Source organism: Hemiscyllium ocellatum, chromosome 47 (genome assembly GCF_020745735.1).
Source record: "Hemiscyllium ocellatum isolate sHemOce1 chromosome 47, sHemOce1.pat.X.cur, whole genome shotgun sequence".
NCBI lineage: Eukaryota > Metazoa > Chordata > Chondrichthyes > Orectolobiformes > Hemiscylliidae > Hemiscyllium > Hemiscyllium ocellatum.
This window is the reverse complement of record NC_083447.1, coordinates 25081662-25105470: the sequence shown is the minus strand read 5'-3', so window position 1 is coordinate 25105470 and position 23809 is coordinate 25081662. Positions and strand designations below refer to the sequence as shown.

The following is a 23809-nucleotide window of genomic DNA, read 5'->3' as shown; positions in this document are numbered from 1 at the left end:
GGCCGAAGGGGCTGTTCCTGTGCTGCATTGTTCTTTGTTCCTCTCTGTTCAGTGAGCTCTTCCTGTATTTAAAACACTGCAACAGGGATGCTATGAAACAACTCCAGGTCACTGAGATACAGACCCACCTTGGAGGATACAGTCCCAGATGTGGCTTTCCCAGACGAGTGCACATGGAAGCTTGAATATTGAGTTTTACTTTTAAAAAGACACCTCCGCTGGATACTATTGAGACAAAAATGTCAGTGCAATCACATTTTCAGAATTCCAGTGGCTTTCCAGTCAGATCACTATTTCGAATCCCTTGATTAGATTCCAGTCTGTAACTCACTCCGGGGTATTGATTACTCTCGATATAAACCTCTTGGAACACGCCAAAAAGAAATCACTGGAGAACCGCAGCAGGTCTGGCAACATCTGTGGAGGGATAAGAGAGTTAATGTTTCTTATCAAAGTTAATTGTATTTTTGAAACAAGGATCCCTTCCTCCCAGGAACTGAGACTTCTCTGAACTCCTTCCAATGCAAGTATATCATTTTCATAAAGGAAACCAAAACTGAACGCAATACACGATGTGTGGTCTAAACAGTGACCGTGCAGTTGTAACAAGACCTCCCTCCTTTCATACATTACTCCCTAACGTTAGAGGTCAATATTCCATCTAACTACTTACTTCTTTGATGTACCTGTGTGTTACTCTTTTGTGATTCCTCTCCAAGAACAGGCAGATCCTCCTCCTCCAGAATTCTGTTATCTCTCTCCTTTTAAATAATGTTCTGCTCTCTGTTATTCCTGTCTATCAAACAACCTCATGCCACAGCCACATTATACTCCAGGCTCCTTTTCCTTCCCATTTACTCAACCGAACCCAGTAGTTTAATGTGATTATAATAGTTGAGGTCACAGCATTGATTCCTGCGACACTCCATTAGTGACCAGTTTGAAACTGAAGCCTTTATTCTGACTCTGTGTTTCCTGACATTCAGCCTTTCATCTTCTACCCTGCTTCTCTATCATCGCTGGCAAAATTTATAAAATCATGAGGGGGGCACAGACAAGCTGAATAGCCAAGGCCTTTTCCCCAGGACAGGGGAGCCCAAAACCAGATGGCACAGGTTTAAGGTGAGAGGGGAAAGATTTAAAAGGGAGCTGAGGGGTAACATTTTCATGCAGAGGGGGTGTGTGTATGGAATGGGCTGCCAGAGAAAGTGGTCCAGGCAGGTACAATTACAACATTTTGGAGACATTTGGACAGGGACATGAATAGGAAAGATTTAAACGGATAAATAAATATTGTACTGTTTCCAGAACACTGAAAGTGAATGTAATCTTGAACAACTCTATTACAATCCTTGTCCAGAATTACATGTGAGATGTAATTCTATTTTACTGAATTTGCCTGTGCCAAGGATGTGTTTATGGGATGTTACTCTATTGGAGCAGTTGCTGTTTATGAGATAAATAACCCATTATCCTGCTAAGTTTTCCAATAGTTATTCCAACTCTTCTTTCTTTTGTCTGTAATTTGATTTTGATTTTATTGTCATGTGTACTCAGTACAAAGGTCCAGGAATACAGTGAGAAGTGTATAATGTCACCACACAATGCACCATCTTAGGGACAAATACCTCGACACAGAATCTTAAGAAGAAGGTATGAAGAAAGAACAATATTAAAGATTCAACACTTCTTATTTTTAAAGTAAATATAGTATAACATAAAACACACGATGTAAGGTTAAAAGTTACATGTTGCAGACATTCTTACTTTTAAGTGGAAAATAAAGGAATAAAGATGCAGGTTGAAACATTACAGTCTTTCTTAAGTGTTTAATCTCAGTTGGACCGCACTTCGAAGAATCACCTTGAGATCAGAGGTCCGTGCTAAGGCGACAGCCGGCCAAGAGACTGCACGTGGTGGGCCGAGAGATCACCACACCAGGCCGAGAGATCATCAGACTTGGCCGAGAGATCATCAGACTGGGCTGAGAGATCACCATGCCAGGCTGAGAGATCACCATGCCGGGCTAAGAGATCACATGCCAGGCTGGGAGATCATCATGCCAGGCTGAGAGAAAACCATGCCAGGCTGAGAGATCACCATCCCTCCAGCTGACAGTTGACAATGCCGGGCTGAGAGATCTCCAAACTGGGCTGAGAAATCATCACGCTGGGCAGAGAGATTACCATGGCAGGCTGCGAGATCCCCACACCCGGCCGAGAGATTACCACAGCCAGCCAAGAGATCACCACGTCAGGCAGAGAGATCAGCACACCTGGCCAAGAGACTGCACATGCTCAGCCATTGAGAGAGCAGCACCTTGGGTCACTGAGAGTTTGCTCAGCTGGGCCGAGAGACTGTCAGGCTGGGTTTGTACTCCCTCAGCACTGCCCGTCCAACAGCACTCCCTCAGTCCTGCCCCTCCAACAGCACAGCACTCCCTCAGCACTGTCCCTTCAATAGCACTCTCTCAGCACTGTCCCTCCAACAGCACTCCCTCAGCACTGCCCCACAAACAGCACTCCCTCAACACTGTCCCTCCAACAGCACTCCCTCACTCCCTCAGTACTGTCCCTCCAACAGCACTCCCTCAACACTGTCCCTCCAACAGCACTCCCTCACTCCCTCAGTACTGTCCCTCCAACAGCACTCCCTCAGTACTGCCACTCCAACAGCACTCCCTCAACACTGTCCCTCCAACAGCACTCCCTCACTCCCTCAGTACTGTCCCTCCAACAGCACTTCCACAGCACTGTCCCTCCAACAGTACTCCCTCAGCACTGTCCCTCCAACAGTACTCCCTCAGCACTGTCCCTCCAACAACACTGCCTCACTCCCTCAGTACTGCACATCCAATAGCACTCCCCCAATACTGCTCGTCCAACAGCACAGCACTCCCTCAGAACTGTCCCTCCAACAGCACTCCCTCAAACAGCACTCCCTCAGAACTGTCCATCCAACAGCACTCCCTCAGTACTGTCCCTCCAACAGCACTCCCTCAGCACTGTCCCTCCAACAACACTCCCTCACTCCCTCAGTACTGCCCCTCCAACAGCACTCACCCAGTACTGCTCCTCCAACAACACAGCACTCCCTCAGTTCTGTCCCTTCAACAGCACTCCCTCAGCACTGTCCCTTCAACAGCACTCCCTCAGCACTGTCCCTTCAACAGCACTCCCTCAGCACTGTCCCTCCAACAGCCCTCCCTCAGTACTGTCCATCCAACAGCACTCCCTCAGTACTGTCCATCCAACAGCACTCCCTCAGCACTGCCCCTCCAACAGCACACCCTCAGCACTGTCCCTCCAACAGCACTCCCTCAGCACTGTCCCTCCAACAGCACTCCCTCAGCACTGTCCCTCCAACAGCACTCCCTCAGTACTGTCCATCCAACAGCACTCCCTCAGCACTGCCCCTCCAACAGCACACCCTCAGCACTGTCCCTCCAACAGCACTCCCTCAGCACTGCCCTTCCAAAAACACTGCCTCACTCCCTCAGTACTGCCCCTCCAACAGCACTCCCCCAGTACTGCTCCTCCAACAGCACAGCACTCCCTCAGTACTGTCCCTTCAACAGCACTCCCTCAGCACTGTCCCTTCAACAGCACTCCCTCAGCACTGTCCCTTCAACAGCACTCCCTCAGCACTGTCCCTCCAACAGCCCTCCCTCAGTACTGTCCATCCAACAGCACTCCCTCAGCACTGCCCCTTCAACAGCACTCCCTCAGTACTGTCCCTCCAAGAACACAGCACTCCCTCAGCACAGTCCCTCCAACAGCACTCCCTCAGTACTGTCCCTCCAACAGCACTCCCTCAGCACTGTCCCTCCAACAACACTCCCTCACTCCCTCAGCACTGTCCCTCAAACAGCACTCCCTCAGAACGGTCCATCCAACAGCACTCCCTCAGTACTGTCCCTCCAACAGCACTCCCTCAGCACTGTCCCTCCAACAACACTCCCTCACTCCCTCAGTACTGCCCCTCCAACAGCACTCACCCAGTACTGCTCCTCCAACAACACAGCACTCCCTCAGTTCTGTCCCTTCAACAGCACTCCCTCAGCACTGTCCCTTCAACAGCACTCCCTCAGCACTGTCCCTCCAACAGCCCTCCCTCAGTACTGTCCATCCAACAGCACTCCCTCAGCACTGCCCCTCCAACAGCACACCCTCAGCACTGTCCCTCCAACAGCACTCCCTCAGCACTGTCCCTCCAACAGCCCTCCCTCAGTACTGTCCATCCAACAGCACTCCCTCAGCACTGCCCCTCCAACAGCACTCCCTCAGCACTGTCCCTCCAACAGCACTCCCTCAGCACTGCCCTTCCAAAAACACTGCCTCACTCCCTCAGTACTGCCCCTCCAACAGCACTCCCCCAGTACTGCTCCTCCAACAGCACAGCACTCCCTCAGTACTGTCCCTTCAACAGCACTCCCTCAGTACTGTCCCTCCAAGAACACAGCACTCTCTCAGCACTGTCCCTCCAACAGTGCTCCCTCAGCACTGCCCCTCCAATAGCACTCCCTCAGCACTGTCCCTTCAATAGCACTCTATTAGTACTGCCCCTCCAACAGCACTCCCTCAGCACTGTCCCTCCAATAGCACTTCCACAGCACTGTCCGTCTAACAGCACTCCCTCAGCACTGTCCCTCCAACAGCACTTCCACAGCACTGTCCGTCTAACAGCACTCCCTCAGCACTGTCCCTCCAACAACACTCCCTCACTCCCTCAGTACTGCCCCTCCAACAGCACTCCCCCAGTACTGCTCCTCCAACAGCACAGCACTCCCTCAGTACTGTCCCTTCAACAGCACTCCCTCAGTACTGTCCCTCCAAGAACACAGCACTCTCTCAGCACTGTCCCTCCAACAGTGCTCCCTCAGCACTGCCCCTCCAATAGCACTCCCTCAGCACTGTCCCTTCAATAGCACTCTATTAGTACTGCCCCTCCAACAGCACTCCCTCAGAACTGTCCCTCCAAGAGCACAGCACTCTCTCAGCACTGTCCCTCCAACAGCACTCCCTCAGTACTGCCCCTCCAACAGCACTCCCCCAGTACTGCTCCTCTAGCACCATAGCACTCCCTCAGCACGGTCCCTCCAACAGCACTCCCTCAGCACAGCCCCACAAACAGCACTTCCTCAGTACTGACCTTCCAACAGCACTCCCTCAGTACTGTCCCTCCAACAGCACTCCCTCAGCACTGTCCCTCCAACTACACTGCCTCACTCCCTCAGTACTGCACATCCAACAGCAGTCCCCCAATACTGCTCCACCAACAGCACAGCACTCCCTCAGAACTGTCCCTCCAACAGAACTGTCCCTCCAACAGCACTCCCTCAAACAGCACTCCCTCGGAACTGTCCATCCAACAGCACTCCCTCAGCACTGTCCCTTCAACAACACTCCCTCAAACAGCACTCCCTCGGAACTGTCCATCCAACAGCACTCCCTCAGTACTGCCCCTCCAACAGCACTCACCCAGTACTGCTCCTCCAACAGCACAGCACTCCCTCAGTTCTGTACATTCAACAGCACTCCCTCAGTACTGTCCCTCAAAGAGCACATCACTCCCTCAGCACTGTCCCTCCAACAGCCCTCCCTCAGTACTGTCCATCCAACAGCACTCCCTCAGCACTGCCCCTCCAACAGCCCTCCCTCAGCACTGTCCATCCAACAGCCCTCCCTCAGCACTGCCCCTCCAACAGCACGCCCTCAGCACTGTGCATCCAATAGCACTCCCTCAGCACTGTCCTTCCAACAACACTGCCTCACTCCCTCAGTACTGCTCCTCCAACAGCAGTCCCCCAATACTGCTCCACCAACAGCACAGCACTCCCTCAGTACTGTCCCTCTAACAGCGCTCCCTCAGCACTGCCCCTCCAACAGCACTCCCTCAGCACTGTCCATCCAACAACACACCCTCAGTAGTGCATGTCCAACAGCACTCCCCCAATACTGCTCCTCCAACAGCACAGCACTCCCTCAGAACTGTCCCTCCAACAGCACTCCCTCAAACAGCAATCCCTCAGAACTGTCCATCCAACAACACTCCCTCAGCACAGTCCCTCCAACAACACTGCCTCACTCCCCCAGTACTGCCCCTCCAACAGCACAGCACTCCATCAGTAATACCCCTCCAACAGCACCCCCCAGTACTGCTCCTCCAACAGCACAGCACTCCCTCAGTACTGCCACTCCAACAGCGCCCCTTAGTACTGCCCCTCCAACAGCACCTCCACAGTACTGTCCCTCCAAGAGCACAGCACTCCCTCAGCATTGCCCCTCCAACAGCACACCCTCAGCACTGTCCATCCAACAACACTCCCTCAATACTGCACGTCCCACAGCACTCGCCCAATACTGCTCCTCCAACAGCACAGCACTCCCTCAGCACTGTCCCTCCAACAGCACTCCCTCAGCACAGTCCCTCCAACAGCACTCCCTCAGTACTGTCCCTCCAACAGCACTCCCTCAGCACTGTCCCTCCAACAACACTCCCTCACTCCCTCAGTACTGCCCCTCCAACAGCAATCCCTCAAACAGCACTCCCTCAGAACGGTCCATCCAACAGCACTCCCTCAGTACTGTCCCTCCAACAGCACTCCCTCAGCACTGACCCTCCAACAACACTCCCTCACTCCCTCAGTACTGCCCCTCCAACAGCACTCACCCCGTACAGCTCCTCCAACAACACAGCACTCCCTCAGTTCTGTCCCTTCAACAGCACTCCCTCAGCACTGTCCCTTCAACAGCACTCCCTCAGCACTGTCCCTCCAACAGCCCTCCCTCAGTACTGTCCATCCAACAGCACTCCCTCAGCACTGCCCCTCCAACAGCACACCCTCAGCACTGTCCCTCCAACAGCACTCCCTCAGCACTGTCCCTCCAACAGCCCTCCCTCAGTACTGTCCATCCAACAGCACTCCCTCAGCACTGCCCCTCCAACAGCACACCCTCAGCACTGTCCCTCCAACAGCACTCCCTCAGTACTGCCCTTCCAAAAACACTGCCTCACTCCCTCAGTACTGCCCCTCCAACAGCACTCCCCCAGTACTGCTCCTCCAACAGCACAGCACTCCCTCAGTACTGTCCCTTCAACAGCACTCCCTCAGTACGGTCCCTCCAAGAACACAGCACTCTCTCAGCACTGTCCCTCCAACAGTGCTCCCTCAGCACTGCCCCTCCAATAGCACTCCCTCAGCACTGTCCCTTCAATAGCACTCTATTAGTACTGCCCCTCCAACAGCACTCCCTCAGCACTGTCCCTCCAATAGCACTTCCACAGCACTGTCCGTCTAACAGCACTCCCTCAGCACTGTCCCTCCAACAGCACTTCCACAGCACTGTCCGTCTAACAGCACTCCCTCAGCACTGTCCCTCCAACAACACTCCCTCACTCCCTCAGTACTGCCCCTCCAACAGCACTCCCCCAGTACTGCTCCTCCAACAGCACAGCACTCCCTCAGTACTGTCCCTTCAACAGCACTCCCTCAGTACTGTCCCTCCAAGAACACAGCACTCTCTCAGCACTGTCCCTCCAACAGTGCTCCCTCAGCACTGCCCCTCCAATAGCACTCCCTCAGCACTGTCCCTTCAATAGCACTCTATTAGTACTGCCCCTCCAACAGCACTCCCTCAGAACTGTCCCTCCAAGAGCACAGCACTCTCTCAGCACTGCCCCTTCAACAGCACTCCTTCAGTACTGCCCATCCAACAGCACTCTCTCAATACTGTCCCTTCAACAGCACTCCCTCAGTACTGTCCCTCCAAGAGCACAGCACTCTCTCACCACTGTCCCTCCAACAGCACTCCCTCAGTACTGCCCCTCCAACAGCACTCCCCCAGTACTGCTCCTCCAGCACCATAGCACTCCCTCAGCACGGTCCCTCCAACAGCACTCCCTCAGCACAGCCCCACAAACAGCACTTCCTCAGTACTGACCTTCCAACAGCACTCCCTCAGCACTGTCCCTCCAACAGCACTCCCTCAGCACTGTCCCTCCAACTACACTGCCTCACTCCCTCAGTACTGCACATCCAACAGCAGTCCCCCAATACTGCTCCACCAACAGCACAGCACTCCCTCAGAACTGTCCCTCCAACAGAACTGTCCGTCCAACAGCACTCCCTCAAACAGCACTCCCTCAAACAGCACTCCCTCAAACAGCACTCCCTCGGAACTGTCCCTCCAACAACACTCCCTCAAACAGCACTCCCTCGGAACTGTCCATCCAACAGCACTCCCTCAGTACTGCCCCTCCAACAGCACTCACCCAGTACTGCTCCTCCAACAGCACAGCACTCCCTCAGTTCTGTACATTCAACAGCACTCCCTCAGTACTGTCCCTCAAAGAGCACATCACTCCCTCAGCACTGTCCCTCCAACAGCACTCCCTCAGCACTGCCCCTCCAACAGCCCTCCCTCAGTACTGTCCATCCAACAGCCCTCCCTCAGCACTGCCCCTCCAACAGCACGCCCTCAGCACTGTGCATCCAACAGCCCTCCCTCAGCACTGCCCCTCCAACAGCACGCCCTCAGCACTGTGCATCCAATAGCACTCCCTCAGCACTGTCCTTCCAACAAAACTGCCTCACTCCCTCAGTACTGCTCCTCCAACAGCACTCCACCAGTACTGCTTCTCCAACAGCACAGCACTCCCTCAGCACTGTCCCTCCAACTACACTGCCTCACTCCCTCAGTACTGCACATCCAACAGCAGTCCCCCAATACTGCTCCACCAACAGCACAGCACTCCCTCAGAACTGTCCCTCCAACAGCACTCCCTCAAACAGCACTCCCTCGGAACTGTCCATCCAACAGCACTCCCTCAGCACTGTCCTTCCAACAACACTGCCTCACTCCCTCAGTACTGCTCCTCCAACAGCACTCCACCAGTACTGCTTCTCCAACAGCACAGCACTCCCTCAGCACTGTCCCTTCAACAGCACCCCCGCAGTACTGTCCCTCCAAGAGCACAGCACTCCCTCAGTACTGTCCCTCTAACAGCGCTCCCTCAGCACTGCCCCTCCAATAGCACTCCCTCAGCACTGTCCATCCAACAACACACCCTCAGTAGTGCATGTCCAACAGCACTCCCCCAATACTGCTCCTCCAACAGCACAGCACTCCCTCAGAACTGTCCCTCCAACAGCACTCCCTCAAACAACACTCCCTCAGCACAGTCCCTCCAACAACACTGCCTCACTCCCCCAGTACTGCCCCTCCAACAGCACAGCACTCCATCAGTAATACCCCTCCAACAGCACCCCCCAGTACTGCTCCTCCAACAGCACAGCACTCCCTCAGTACTGCCACTCCAACAGCGCCCCTTAGTACTGCCCCTCCAACAGCACCTCCACAGTACTGTCCCTCCAAGAGCACAGCACTCCCTCAGCATTGCCCCTCCAACAGCACACCCTCAGCACTGTCCATCCAACAACACTCCCTCAATACTGCACGTCCCACAGCACTCGCCCAATACTGCTCCTCCAACAGCACAGCACTCCCTCAGCACTGTCCCTCCAACAGCACTCCCTCAGCACAGTCCCTCCAACAGCACTCCCTCAGTACTGCCCCTCCAACAGCACTCCTCCAGTACTGCCCCTCCAACAGCACTCCCTCAGTACTGCACGAACAACAGCACTCCCTCAGTACTGCACGAACAACAGCACTCCCTCAGTACTGTCCCTCCAACAGCATTCCCTCAGCATCACTCCAACAGCACAGCACTCCCTCAGCACTGCCCCCTAACAGCACTCCCTCAGTACTGTCCCTCCAACAGCACAGCACTCCCTCAGCACTGCCCCCTAACAGCACTCCCTCAGTACTGCCCCTCCAATAGCACTCCCTCAGCACTGTCCCTCAACAGCACTCCCTCAGTACTGCCCGTCCAATAGCACTCCCTCAGCACTGTCCCTCCAACAGCACTCCCTCACTACTACTGCCTTCCAACAGCACTCCCTCAGCACTGTCCCTCCAACAGCACTCCCCCTCCAACTGTACTCCCTCAGCACTGTCCCTCCAACAGTACTCCCTCAGTACTGTCCCTCCAACAGCACTCTCTCAGCACTGTCCCTCCAACACCACTCCCTCAGCACTGCCCATCCTACAGCACTCCCTCAGTACTGACCCTCCAACAGCACTCTCTCAGCACTGTCCCTCCAACAGCAATCCCTCAGCACTGTCCCTCCAACAGCACTCCCTCTGTACTGTCCCTCCAACAGCAATCCCTCAGCACTGTCCCTCCAACAGCACTCCCTCAGTACTGTCCCTCCAACAGCACTCCCTCAGTACTGTCCCTCCAACAGCACTCTCTCAGCACTGTCCCTCAATAGCACTCCCTCAGCACTGCCCCTCGAACACCAGTCCCTCAGCACTGCCCTTTGAACAGCAGTCCCTCAGTACTGTCCCTCCAACAGCACTCCCTCAGTACTGTCCCTCCAACAGCACTCTCTCAGCACTGTCCCTCAATAGCACTCCCTCAGCACTGCCCCTCGAACACCAGTCCCTCAGCACTGCCCTTTGAACAGCAGTCCCTCAGTACTACCCCTCCAACAGCACTCCCTCAGCACTGTCCCTCCAACAGCACTTCCTTAGTATTGCCCGCCAACAGCACTCCCTCAGCACAGTCGCTCAACAGCACTCCGTCAGCACTGTCCCTCAACAGCACTCCCTCAGTTCTGCCCCTCCAACAGCACTCCCTCAGCACTGTGCCTCAACAGTACTCCCACAGCATTGTCCCTCCAACAGCACTCCCCCAGTACTGCCCCTCCAACAGCACAGCACTCCCTCAGTACTGTCCCTCCAACAGCACAGCATCCTCCAATGCTGCCCCTCTGACAACATTCGACTCTGCACTTCTAACTGAACTGCACGCTGTCTCTTTTAACAATACATTTTCTGTCTAATGTTCCTCTACAGCACAACACCCCAAGTGCCGCACTGACAGTATCAACCTACATTCCAAGCTCAGGTCTCTGGAGTTGGATTTGAATGTGTCCCCTGCACACAGAGGAAAGCGCTGCTGCTAGCAGAGCTGATAATGAACTGAATCAAATACCAACCTCAAGGTTTGGAACTCCATCTCCATCTGCATCATCATCACAGGCATCTCCAACACCATCTCCATCAGCATCTTCCTGCCCAGAGTTTGGCACTGTCATACAGTTATCCTGGCAGAGGAACAGCATATCCATCAACAAACACTTATTATCTTTCCATCAGTTTCCTCTTTCTCCTTTATTTCTTCCTCCTCTCTCTCTCTTTCCAACTTTTTTCCCCCTTCATTACATTCCAACCGTACCTTGCGGCAGTTTCTTTCAGGACACTCAAGTGTCACGTCCGGAAACCCATCGATATCTGTGTCCTTTGCACATCTGTAGCCATTTCCAGCCCATCTGACTGCACACTGTGGCAAAAATTAAAGACCGTCTTAATTAATACCATGATTAAACATGAAATATAAAAAGTACTCCAACTGATGTGTGCTGGGAGTCTATTGAGAAATAATTTGCTGGATTGAGCCTCTGTACACATCTGGGGCACACCTGGATTTGGATCATTACTCCTCCCCATTAACACTTGGAAACAAATCAATTAAAACACTTCCTTTCTCAAATCCCTTATCCACATTCCTCACAGGTGTTCTCTTTCATTTCCAGTTTGCTGTTTATCAATAGTTAGTATGTACGTCTATTCATTTTTGTCTATACCGTATATTTGTCTCTATATAGAATTGTAGGTGAGTGTGTGGGTGAGTGTGGGTGTGTGCGAGAGAGTGGATGGGTGCATGTATGGGTGTGTGTATGGGTGAGTGTGGATGGGTGTGTTTGTGGTGAGTGTGTGTGTGGATGGGTGAGTGTGAGAGTGTGGATGGGTGAGTGTGAGAGTGTGGATGGGTGTGTGTGAAATTGTGGGTGTGTGTGAGAGTGTGGATGGGTGTGTGTGTGGGTGAGTGTGGGTGTGTGTGAGAGTGTGGATGGGTGTGTGTGGGGGTGAGTGTGGGTGTGTGTGAGAGTGTGGATGGGTGTGTGTGGGGGTGAGTGTGTATGTGTAAGAGTGTGGGTGAGTGTGCATGTGTGAAAGTGTGGATGAATGTGGGTGAGTGGGTGAGTGAGTGTGGGTGGGTGTGTATGAGTGTGGGGGGGTGTGTATGAGTGTGGGTGGGTGTGTGGCTGAGTGTGAGTGGGTGTGTATGAGTGTGGGTGTATGTGAGAGTGTGGATGAGTGTGGGTGTGTGAGAGTGTGGATGGGTGTGTGTGTGGATGAGTGTGTATGTGTGTGTGGGTGAGTCTGTGTGTGAGAGTGTGGATGAGTGTGGGTGAGTGTGTGTGTGTGTGTGTATGAGTGTGGGTGGGTGAGTGAGTGTGGGTGGGTGTGTATGAGTGTGGGTGGGTGTGTGTGTGGCTGAGTGTGGTTGTGTGGCTGAGTGTGGATAGGTGTGTGTGTGGGTGAATGTGTATGTGTGTGTGAGAGAATGTGTGAGAGTGTGTGTGTGTATGAGTGTGGGTGGGTATGTGTGTGAGAGTGTGGGTGAGTGGGTGTAGTTGAGATTAGAGAGATTGTGTTTGTGTTCTCTGCAGTTCTAAACAATGAACAATCTCACTGAAACATATGGACATCCTTTTGAGTTTGTCAGGTAGATGCATGGAGGATATTTTCCTTGGCTGGGAGTTTAAAGCTACAGGTACGGTCTCAAAGTAAGGTGGGTCACAAATTTCGGATTATGGGGAGGGATTCTCAATGAGGTGAGAATGATAGCGCTTGACAACTAAGTCACGTGGCATCAAGGAGCCTGAGTATCACTGCAGTCAGTGGGATTCAGGGGAAAACTTTCCACTGGTGTCATACCTGGCACATAGGAAGATTGTTCAGCCAGCTAGAGATCAGTCACCTCAGCTCTAAGACATCTCTGTAGCAGATCCTCAGGCCTCTGAGCAAGTCAGACTTGAACCCAAGGCCTCCTGAGCCAGAGGTAGAAATTCGACCACTGTACCACAAGAGGGCTCAGGAGTTCCACAGGATAATATCCTTGGCCCAATCATCTTCAGCTGCTTCGTCAATGACATTCAGTCCATCAGAAGGTCAGAATTGGGGATGTTCGCTAATGATTGCACAATGTTCAGCACCATTCACCACTCCTCAGGTACTGACGTAGTCCATATCCAAATGCAGCAAGACCTGGACAGTACAGGCTGAAAATTGGCATGTATACAAGTGCCAAACAGTGACCATATCTAATAAGAGAGAATCTAACCACTGCCCTTTAACATTCAATAATGTTCAATAATCACTGAATTCACCACTATCAACATCCTGGGGGTTACCATTAACTGGAAACTAAACTGGGCTATAATACAGCGGCCACAACAGCAAGCCAGAGGCCAAGAATTATATTATTGAATAATTCACCTCCTGACTCCCCATAGCCTGTGCACCATCTACAAGGCACAAGTCAGGAATGTGTTGGAATACTCCTCACTTGCCTGGATGGGTGCGGCTCCAACAACACACAAGAAGCTTAACACTGTCAGGACAAAACAGCCTGCTTGATTGGTACCACATCCACAAACATCTACCCTTTCCATCACTGACGCTCAATAGCAGCAGTATGTACCACCTACAAGATGCAATGCAGAAATTCACCAAAGCTCCTTAGACAGCACCTTTCAAAACCCACAACCACTTCCATCTAGAAGGACAAAGGCAACAATACATGGAAGTATCACTTCCCTGCAAGATCCCCTTCAAACTGCTCACCATCCTGACTTGGAAATATATCAGGGCTGAAAATGTGTTGCTGGAAAAGCGCAGCAGGTCAGGCAGCATCCAAGGAGCAGGAGATTCGACGTTTCGGGCATAAGCCCGACGATTCCTGAAGAAGGGTTTATGCCCGAAACATCAAATCTCCTGCTCCTTGGATGCTGCCTGACCTGCTGTGCTTTTCCAAAAACACATTTTCAGCCCTGATCTCCAGCATCTGCAGTCCTCACTTACTCCTTGGAAATATATCACCATTCCTTCAGCATTACTGGGTCAAAATCCTGAAATTCCCTCCCTAAGAGCATTGCGAGTCAACCCTCAGCACATGGGCTGCAGCGGTTTAAGAAGGCAGCTCACCCCCACATTCTCAAGGGGCAACTAGGGACAGGCAATAAATGCTGGACAGCCAGAGACATTGTGTCCCATGAGTGAATTTTTAAAACAGTTGTAAATGGGCAATTATTGAATATTTTATATATTAAATATTTTATGGCTGAGATAGACAGGAATTAAGGAAAATGGGAATACTGTGACGAGATAAGTATCTAGAGTTGTACTGAGTGGTGCAGCAGACTCAAGGGTTTGAATTGTGTCCTCTTGCATGTTGTTTTTATTATTATTGTACTGAAGTGTCCCTTTCTCCTGCCCCCCTCTGTCATACACAGTCCTTATTCCTCACTCCACCCTGGGACCACTTATCCTATTCCTTCCATCATGATGAAGAGCATCCCCAACCCATCTCTCTCCCTATGTCCCTTGCTCCACTTATTTATCCATGTTGCACTCATCCCTTCATTCCTCTCTTCCCCGTCCCTTGCTCCCCATCCTTCTCTCTCTGTCTCATTTTGTCTAAGCCCTCTCAATTCCCTTCCCTTTATCTTTCTCCTGCTGCTTTTGTCTCTCCCCTTCCTGCTCTTTCTCCCTCCACTTCTCTCTCTGTCCCCATCTATCTTTGACACTTTAACTGCACATCTCTCTGTCACTCCCTCTCTGTTGTTTTCCCTCTGTTTCTCTCTGCTGTTTGACCTTCACTTTCCCATGACTCTCAGTTACTTTCTTCCTGTCCTGCTCTCCTTCTGTGTTCCCTCTCTCCTCCTCTCTTCTCTCTTGCTCTCCCCTCAGAGATTGATGGGTTACATTATGTTCCTTACAACACAAGTAATCTTGTTGTTATGGCTGACAATGCACTCTGCTCTCTCATGGCAGGGGTTTCTCACTCCATTGGGGCAGCTCCTCTCCAAACGACAGCCCCGGTTCTGATCTCGGACATAGCCAGCCTTACATGGGCCACACCGAAATGATCCCGAGACAAATACAAGGATGGTTGTTGTTAACATCAGAAAACAAACATTCGAGATTTTCTTGCTGAGCTGTTGGTCAGAATTCCAATGTAAGGATAGTTCAACACTTTTTTTTGACACTTTATTATATAGCATCAAGCTCCTCATTTCGTCCCCTCATTCACTCAGTCCCCTCATTCAATCTTTTGCTCACTCAGTCCCTCACTCACAGTCACTTCACTCACTCCCTCTCCAGTTTCATTGCTGTTTCTCTCTCAGTGATGTCCAGGCTGTTTCTCTCTGGGAAAGGAGGTATTGCCTCACTGAAGTGTCTGGTGGGGGGTGGGGGGTGGGGGTGGTGGGGGTGGGGAGGCGGGGGGGGGTTGTAATTCTTACCGGAGTGTTGATGCAATCTGAATTTGGGTCACAGCCACCATTGAGACTATTCTCACACTCATTGATGTCGCGGCAAATCTGAAAAACAAAAAAATGTAAAGAAATCAGGTCCACACATAAACCCCAAACCTCAAACCACCACCTTCTAATGTCCACTCACAGTCCAATGGAAGTGCAGCCCATCTCCATGACATTAGGTCCTGGTCCTATCATAGAGATGCCACCACATGACGATCAGCCATTGCCAGAGCCGGATCCAGGCCCCCTCCCTCGTAGCACACCTTTCTCTCAGCAACCCTCAACCTCTAGCCCCCCAGCACAGCCAAGTACACCTCCAGACACTGCCGGGTTTGGAGAAGTTGCCATATGTTCAGCAGGTCAGACAGCCTTTACTGTCAGTGGGACTGAGACACTTACAGTGATTGCTAAAGGTCAATAGACACAGAGGGAACTGAGAGGAATTTTTGGAATGTTCCTTACCTGCCTGTGTGTTCTGGCAAATGTCTCTCCAACTCCCTGGATTCTTGGGCCAGTGTAGCCATCTGGGCAGGGGTCACATTGAAAACCAGGAGACATGTTAATGCATCGGACCCCAGGGTAGCAGGGATGTGTCTGGCACTGGGAAGAAGAAAAAGATTGATTCAGCTGTCTGGTATTCACTGGCAAAATCCAGTACAGTAACTCTGTTTCGATGCATGTATCTGTACTTCCTGGGTCAGGACTGTCACTCAACTCTAGCATTATTTATTTGCTGTTTGAGGAGATTGAGCAAATTAACACAGCATCATCCTGATCTCAAGGCTACATCTCTCCATGTTCTGTTCATTTGTTATCACATTAATTAATCTGGCATCAGTTTTGACAATTTTGAAAAGGAAGCTCAGATCAGAATCACTTCCCATCCCACTTTGCTGCTCCCCTTGCCCCACGCTCTCCTGCCATGCTCACCTCGTCCACATCAGTACAGTGTGTTCCATTCCCTGTGAAGCCACTAGGGCAGGGCCCACAGCGAAATCCATTGAATGTTGTTGAGCATTGAACCCCAGGGAAGCATGGATTGGGATCACACCTCCCAAATGGGTAAACAGTGATTGTCTCGTGCTGCCATTCACTTTGGAGACCTGGGATGAGAAGGAAGAATTGGGACTGGATTGTGAAATGTAGCAAAGTCTTTTCCCCCAGAAACAAAGCAACAAAACATTCAAAACAGATAATGACCTGGCTCAGAGAGAGGGGCCTGGGTCAGAAAGAGGGTGCAGCTCCAGGGGAGGGGTCTGGGTCAATGAGAGGGTCCAGCTCGGGGGAGAGGTTTTGGGTTAGGGAGAGGGTTCAAGGTCAGGAAGAGGGTCTGGCACAGTGGGGAGGGGTCTGGTTCCTGGGAGCAGATGCTGCACCATGTTTTTCTGAATTGCAGTAATAACAGTGTGCTGTCATTCAATGTGGAATCCTGACTGTTTTAAAGAACCATCCACAATGTTTATCTTTGCTGTAACCTGGTCAATTCCCCATTGATTTACTCACCACAGAAATTACATTCTGCCAACGTATTCTTCAGAAAGATGATCTCCTTTATCTGTGAGGCAGTAAAGTAAGGTTAGAAAAACAAAGACACACAACATCAAACTACCTCTGTATCTAACCCATGATGTCCCTGTCCTGGGAATTTTGACGGAGGGACAGTAGAGAGGTAGCTTTATTTGTCACACACGGTAGATGGACCATAAATGTAAGAGAAAGACATTTTAGTCTCTCCCTTGACATTAGAATGTTCTGAGTCATGACCATAGAACATAGAACATAGAAGGATACAGCGCAGTACAGGCCCTTCGGCCCTCGATGTTGCGCCGACCGAATCCTACCTAACCTATACTAGCCCAATAACTTCCAAATGCCTATCCAATGCCCGCTTAAATGACCATAAAGAAGGAGAGTTCACCACTGATACGGGCAGGGCATTCCATGAACTCACAACCCGCTGTGTGAAGAATCTACCCCTAACATCTGTCCTATACCTACCACCCCTTAATTTAAAGCTATGTCCCCTAGTAACACCTGACTCCATTAGCGGTAAAAGGTTCTTAGTATCTACCCTATCTAAACCCCTAATCATCTTATACACTTCTATCAGATCTCCCCTAAACCTTCTCTTCTCCAATGAGAACAGCCCCAAGTGCCTCAGCCTTTCCTCATAAGATTTTCCTACCATTCCAGGCAACATCCTGGTAAACCTCCTCTGCACTCGTTCTAAAGCTTCCACATCCTTCCTATAGTATGGCGACCAAAACTGCACACAATACTCCAGATGAGGCCTCACCAGAGTCTTATACAACTGCAACATGACCTCAGGACTCCGGAACTCAATTCCTCTGCCAATAAAGCCCAGTACACCATATGCCTTCCTCACAGCACTATTTACCTGGGTGGCAACTTTCAGAGATCTGTGTACATAGACACCAAGATCCCTCTGCTCATCCACACTACCAAGTAGCCTACCATTAGCCCAGTAATCCATCATCTTGTTATTCCTACCAAAGTGAACGACTTCGCACTTAGCTACATTGAATTCCATTTGCCACATTTCCGCCCAGCTCTGCAACTTATCTATATCCCGCTGTAACCTACCACTTCCTTCCTCACTATCCACAACTCCACCGACTTTTGTGTCATCCGCAAACTTGCTTACCCAGCTTTCAAGTCCTTCCTCTAGATCATTTATAAAGATAACAAAAAGCAATGGTCCCAAAACAGATCCTTGTGGTACACCGCTAGTAACTGCGCTCCAAGATGAACATAATCCATCAACTACTACCCTCTGTCTCCTTCCAGCCAGCCAATTCCTAATCCAAACCTCTAATGTATCCTCAATGCCATACCTCCGAAGTTTTAGCATTAGCCTACCATGGGGAACCTTATCGAACGCCTTACTAAAATCCATATACACAACATCTACTGCTTTACCCTCATCCACTTCCTTAGTCACCTTCTCAAAGAACTCAATAAGGTTTGTGAGGCACGACCTGCCCTTCACAAAACCATGCTGGCTATCCCTGATCACGTTATTCCTACCCAGATGTTCATAAATCTTATCCCTTACCATTCTCTCTAAGACTTTGCCCACCACTGAAGTCAGACTCACTGGCCTATAGTTACTAGGGCTATCCCTACTCCCTTTCTTGAACAATGGGACCACATTCGCTATCCTCCAGTCCTCTGGTACTATTCCCGTTGACAATGACGACATAAAAATCCAGGCCAATGGCTCTGCTATCTCCTCCCTAGCTTCCCATAGGATCCTGGGGTAAATGCCATCAGGCCCAGGAGACTTATCTATATTCATCCTTTCCAATATTCCCAAAACCTCTTCCCTGCATATTTCCAGGGCATCCATTCTAATTATTTGTGATTCCATATTCACATCAGCAACAGTGTCCTGTTCCTGAGTGAATACTGATGAAAAGTACTGATTTAATGTCTCTCCAATCTCCTCCGCCTCCACACACAACTTCCCACTACTATCCTTGACTGGACCGATACCTACCCTAGTCATCCTTTTATTCTTGACATACCTATAGAAAGCCTTTGGGTTTTCCCTAATCCTACCAGCTAAAGACTTTTCATGTCCCCTTCTCGCTTCTCTTAGCTCCCTCTTTAGCTCCTTCCTGGCTACCTTATAACTCTCAATCGCCCCTACTGAACCTTCACGCCTCATCTTTACATTTGCCGCCTTCTTCCCTTTCACAAGGGACTCCAATTCCTTACTAAACCACGGCTGCCTCACAAGGCCCTTTACACCATGCCTGACTGGTACATACCTATCGAGGACACGCAGTAGCTGCTCCTTGAACAATCCCCACATCTCATTAGTGTTTAGATTAGATTAGATTAGATTAGATTAGACTTACAGTGTGGAAACAGGCCCTTCGGCCCAACAAGTCCACACCGACCCGCCGAAGCGCAACCCACCCATACCTCTACATTTATCCCTTACCTAACACTACGGGCAATTTAGCTTGGCCAATTCACCTGACCCGCACATCTTTGGACTGTGGGAGGAAACCGGAGCACCCGGAGGAAACCCACGCAGACACGGGGAGAACGTGCAAACTCCACACAGTCAGTCGCCTGAGTCGGGAATTGAACCCGGGTCTACAGGCGCTGTGAGGCAGCAGTGCTAACCACTGTGCCACCGTGCCGCCCACGTGTTCTTCTCTTGAAGCCTGTTTTTCCAATCCACACATCCTAAGTCATGCCTCACTGCATCATAATTTCCCTGCCCCCAGCTATAGCTCTTGCCCTGCGGCGCACGATTATCCCTCTCCATCACTAAAGTAAAAGTCACCGAGTTGTGGTCACTGTCCCCGAAGTGCTCACCTACCTCCAAGTCTAACACCTGGCCTGGTTCATTACCTAGAACCAAATCCAATATAGCCTCCCCTCTTGTTGGCCTGTCGACATATTGTGTCAGGAAACCCTCCTGCACACATTGTACAAACACCGACCCATCTAATGAACTCGAGCTATAGCTCTCCCAGTCAATATCTGGGAAGTTAAAGTCCCCCATAACAACCACCCTGCTACCTTCACTCTTTTCCTGAATCATCCTCGCAATATTATCCTCTACTTCTCTAGGACTATTAGGAGGCCTGTAGAAAACACCTAACAGGGTGACCTCACCTTTCCTATTTCTAACCTCAGCCCAAACTACCTCAGATGGCAAGTCCTCTTCCATCGTCCATTCCACTGCTGTGATACTGTCTTACCAGTTTGAAAGAAAATTTTGAACAAAGGTTCCAGACTCTAACATTCAAAAAGAATAATTCATAGGCAATAAAAATATAAAAACCTTTCTGAGATTCTTGGGTGCTAACTGAAAAAGGTCATGGGCAATGAGTCAGGGTAAAGTTCAGCTCGGGGATTTCAGGGTCAGGCTGAGTAAGCAGTAGGCTGATTGGTTAACTCCTGCATCCAATGACCTGTTTGTGATGACAAGTTCCCAGCCACATCGGCTCTGCATCAGTAAGTAAAAAGCAAAAACAGAAATTACTGGAGAAACTCAGCAGGTTCAGCAGCTTAATTACTGCAGATGCTGGAATCTGTGCTGAAAGCACCTCGGATAAAGAGTCATCTAGATGCAAAACGTTAGCTTGCTGCCTGACCCACTACAATCTCCAGCGTTTGTTGTTTTCAGGTCGAACAGAATGCGTGGAGATAAGGCAGAATTAACTGGTGCTGGAAAAGCACAGCAGGTCAGTGACCCTTCTTCAGAGCTGATAGTAGCTGGGAAATGATTGATGTAAGTGTTAAAGAAGGGAGGCAGAAAGGGGGGAGGAGTAATCAATAGGTGGAGAAGAAGCCCCAGACAGAGAGAAACAGTCAGGCAGTCAATGGAGTGGGTAAAAATCACCCTGGGGGAATGAATCTGGAGCTCCCCCTACTCCCACATCCAACACTGAAGTAGGGTTATACCCAAAACATTGACTTCTGCACCTCCTGATGCTGCCGGGTTTGCTGTTTGTCTACTGGGGGCATAAGTCGCTGCTAATGGGGACCATTAGTGACTAACAATGGGATGGTTGTGGTAACAGCCCATGTGATAACAAGACCTGGTGTGTGGGGGTTGGGGTAAGGACGTGGGAGAAGGTGCTCAGGCCCAAAAATGATCAAACCCAGTACTGAGAGCTGAAGCTTGCAGGATTCCCAAGGAGAAAATGAGTTACTGTATGAGCAAATGAGTATGTGAGTAAACCAAGTGGAGTTGCATTATTGATCTCAGTACCTGCTGTTTTAGGAGATGCTTGATTTCTGCCAGTTCCTGGTTTGTTTCCCTCATCTGAGTAAGCATTCGTCGCCCAACTTCTTCTCAAGTTTCAGACGAAAGACACAATATCAGGTTACATCAACCAATGGCACATGTACACATAGTCCCTAATGTTAATCCAGCTCTCTCACACCCCTCTCCGACCTATCACCTTCATCCCGACCTCCATCCATCTATTGCACTCTCAGCTACCTTCTCCCCAGCCCCACCCCACCTCTCATTTATCTCTCCATCCCGGAGTCTCCCTGCCTCATTCCTGATGAAGGGCTTTTGGCCAAAAAATCAATTTTCCCGCTAATCGGATGCTGCCTGACCTGCTGTGCTTTTCCAACACCACTCTAATCTTGACTGTATCTCAACTGATGTTAATTCAGCTCCCTCACACTGTCACTCAGTAACCCCTATCCCCCTCAGGGCCCTGTGTTACTGACAGTATCTCTGCTGATTGAAAGTGAGGACTGCAAATGCTGGAGATCAGAGTGCTGCTGGAAAAGCACAGCAGGTCAGGCAGCATCTGAGGAACTGGAAAATTGATGTTTTGGGCAAAAACCCTTCAGGGTGGAGAGATAAATGGGATGGGGATTGGGGCTGGGGAGGAGGTAGCCAAGAGTACCATAGGTGGATGGAGGTGGATGAAGGTGATAGGTCGGAGAGGAGGATGGAGCGGATAGGTGGGAAGGGAGATTGACAGGTGGGACAGGTCATGAGGAAGGTGCTGAGCTGGCAGGTTGGAACTGGGGTAAGGTGGGGGGAGGGGAAATGAGGAAACTGGTGAAGTCCACATTGGTGCTCTGGGGTTGAAGTGTTCCGAGGCGGAAGATGAAGCGTTCTTCCTCCAGGCGTCAGGTGGTGAGGGAGCAGAAATGGAGGAGACCCAGGACCTGCATGTCCTCAGAGAGCGTTTTAGGGAACATCTCCGGGACACCCGCACCAATCAGCCACCGTCCCGTGGCCAAACGTTTCAAGTCCCCCTCTCATTCTACCGAGGATGTGCAGATCCTGGGCCTCCTCCATCGCCGCTCCCTCACCTCCCGATGCCTCAAGGAAGAACACCTCATCTTCCGCTTCAGAACACTTCAACTCCAGGGCATCAATGTGGACTTCACCAGTTTCCTCATTTCCCCTCCCCCCACCTTACCCCAGTTCCAACCTGCCAGCTCAGCACCTTCCTCCTGACCTGGCCTACCTGCCAATCTCCCTTCCCACCTATCCGCTCCACCCTCCTCTCCGACCTATCACCTTCATCCTCACCTCCATCCATCTATTACATTCTCAGCTACCTTCTCCCCAGCCCCACCCCACCTCCCATTTATCTCTCCACCCGGAGTCTCCCTGCCTCATTCCTGATGAAGTGCTTTTGCCCAAAATATCAATTTTCCTGCTCCTCAGAGGTGCCTGACCTGCTGTGCTTTTCCAGCACCATTCTAATCTTGACTGTATCCCTATTGATGTTAATCCAGCTCCCTCCCACTGTCACTCAGTAACCTTTCTCTCCTCCCCCCAGCTTCCTGTTTCATTGACGCAATAATAATTTATAAAGTGAAATCACTTTAACTACACTTATATTCTTACTTCTACGTATTGACAGTAAGTGGAAATTCCAAAGACAAGTCCCAAATTCTCCTCCAGGATTTTAGAAACAGGAAATAAGAACACCTGGAGTAAGAGTGTGATGAATTCAAAAGTGAGAGGCTGTAAGTAAAAAGCAATGGAACCAGGAGTGACCGAATGATAAACTGGGGTCTTCCAAAGGACAAAATGAGGATTGCAGATGCTGGAGAGCCAGAGCGGAAAAGTGTCAAAAACCCTAACGAAGGGAAACATCGACTCTCCTCCTTGGATGCTGCCTGACCTGCTGTACTTTTCCAGTGCCACACTTTTCGACTCGGAGTCTCTCTATGCACAGATGCTCATTTGAAAAAGAAATAGCCAACTTAAGTAAAGTGAAATTTGCTACCAAAAAAACATACCAGGAATTCTTCTGATTATGTTTCATGTGTTTTGGAGAACATTCTCTCACAAATATAAGACAATTAATAAAAATGGAATAGGAGTCTTACCGCCAGTAACCAGTTGCTGACAGGAGCTGTACTGACTCAAAAGGTGCAAAGTTATAATCAATAAAGAAATGGTTGGAATCATTTTTACTTTGAGGCTTTCAGTTAAAGCGATCTCATTCAGCTTGTTCCAGGTCTTAACTGCTAAATCCAGGAGACAGCGATCACCCAGTTTCTGTATCTGCACCACTTCGTGGTCTCCTGATGTAGACAAGGCAGCTCCTGTACTCTCTCTGTTCCAGCTCCCACACTCTCTCCAAGCATTTGCTTTGTGGCTGCTGTACTTTCTCCCGTTCTTTTAAATGATTATTTCTGCCAGAGTGACATCATATGTTGGCACTCTGTCTGAAGTTACTTTCCCAAAACAAAAACAAAAGGAATTTGAAAGCCTCAGGAATTAGAAAAAAACACATGAATTTCCTGTCGTTTTCTCACCAGTTCCCGCCTCCATTTCATTAAAGGTTCTCTTCCTGCTCTTTGCTCAAAATGTGGATC

The 23809-nt window shown here is 50.4% G+C and overlaps 1 protein-coding gene across 1 annotated transcript; it reads right to left on the bottom strand.

Moving 5' to 3' along the window:
- Nucleotides 1-308: 308 nt before the first annotated feature.
- Nucleotides 309-23599, bottom strand: LOC132836747 (cartilage oligomeric matrix protein-like). Its single transcript, XM_060856178.1, has 9 exons — nucleotides 23318-23599; nucleotides 21216-21295; nucleotides 16961-17012; nucleotides 16388-16560; nucleotides 15920-16057; nucleotides 15440-15517; nucleotides 11305-11409; nucleotides 11066-11173; nucleotides 309-417 (listed from the first exon to the last, which is right to left on the bottom strand). Exons 1-9 carry the CDS (start codon nucleotides 23397-23399, stop codon nucleotides 328-330), a joined length of 906 nt encoding a protein of 301 aa, XP_060712161.1. The 5' UTR covers nucleotides 23400-23599; the 3' UTR covers nucleotides 309-327.
- Nucleotides 23600-23809: the final 210 nt, after the last annotated feature.

Bases quoted from the DNA above. Each gene is read 5' to 3' on its own strand.
- LOC132836747 (XM_060856178.1), bottom strand. From the start codon at position 23,399: ATGATTCCAACCATTTCTTTATTGATTATAACTTTGCACCTTTTGAGT. The intron at 21,296-23,317 runs GTAAGACTCCTA...AAACTTGAGAAG, and splicing joins TCAGCAACTGGTTACTGGCG to AAGTTGGGCGACGAATGCTT. The intron at 17,013-21,215 runs GTACTGAGATCA...ACTGCCTCACAG, and splicing joins AGCATCTCCTAAAACAGCAG to ATAAAGGAGATCATCTTTCT.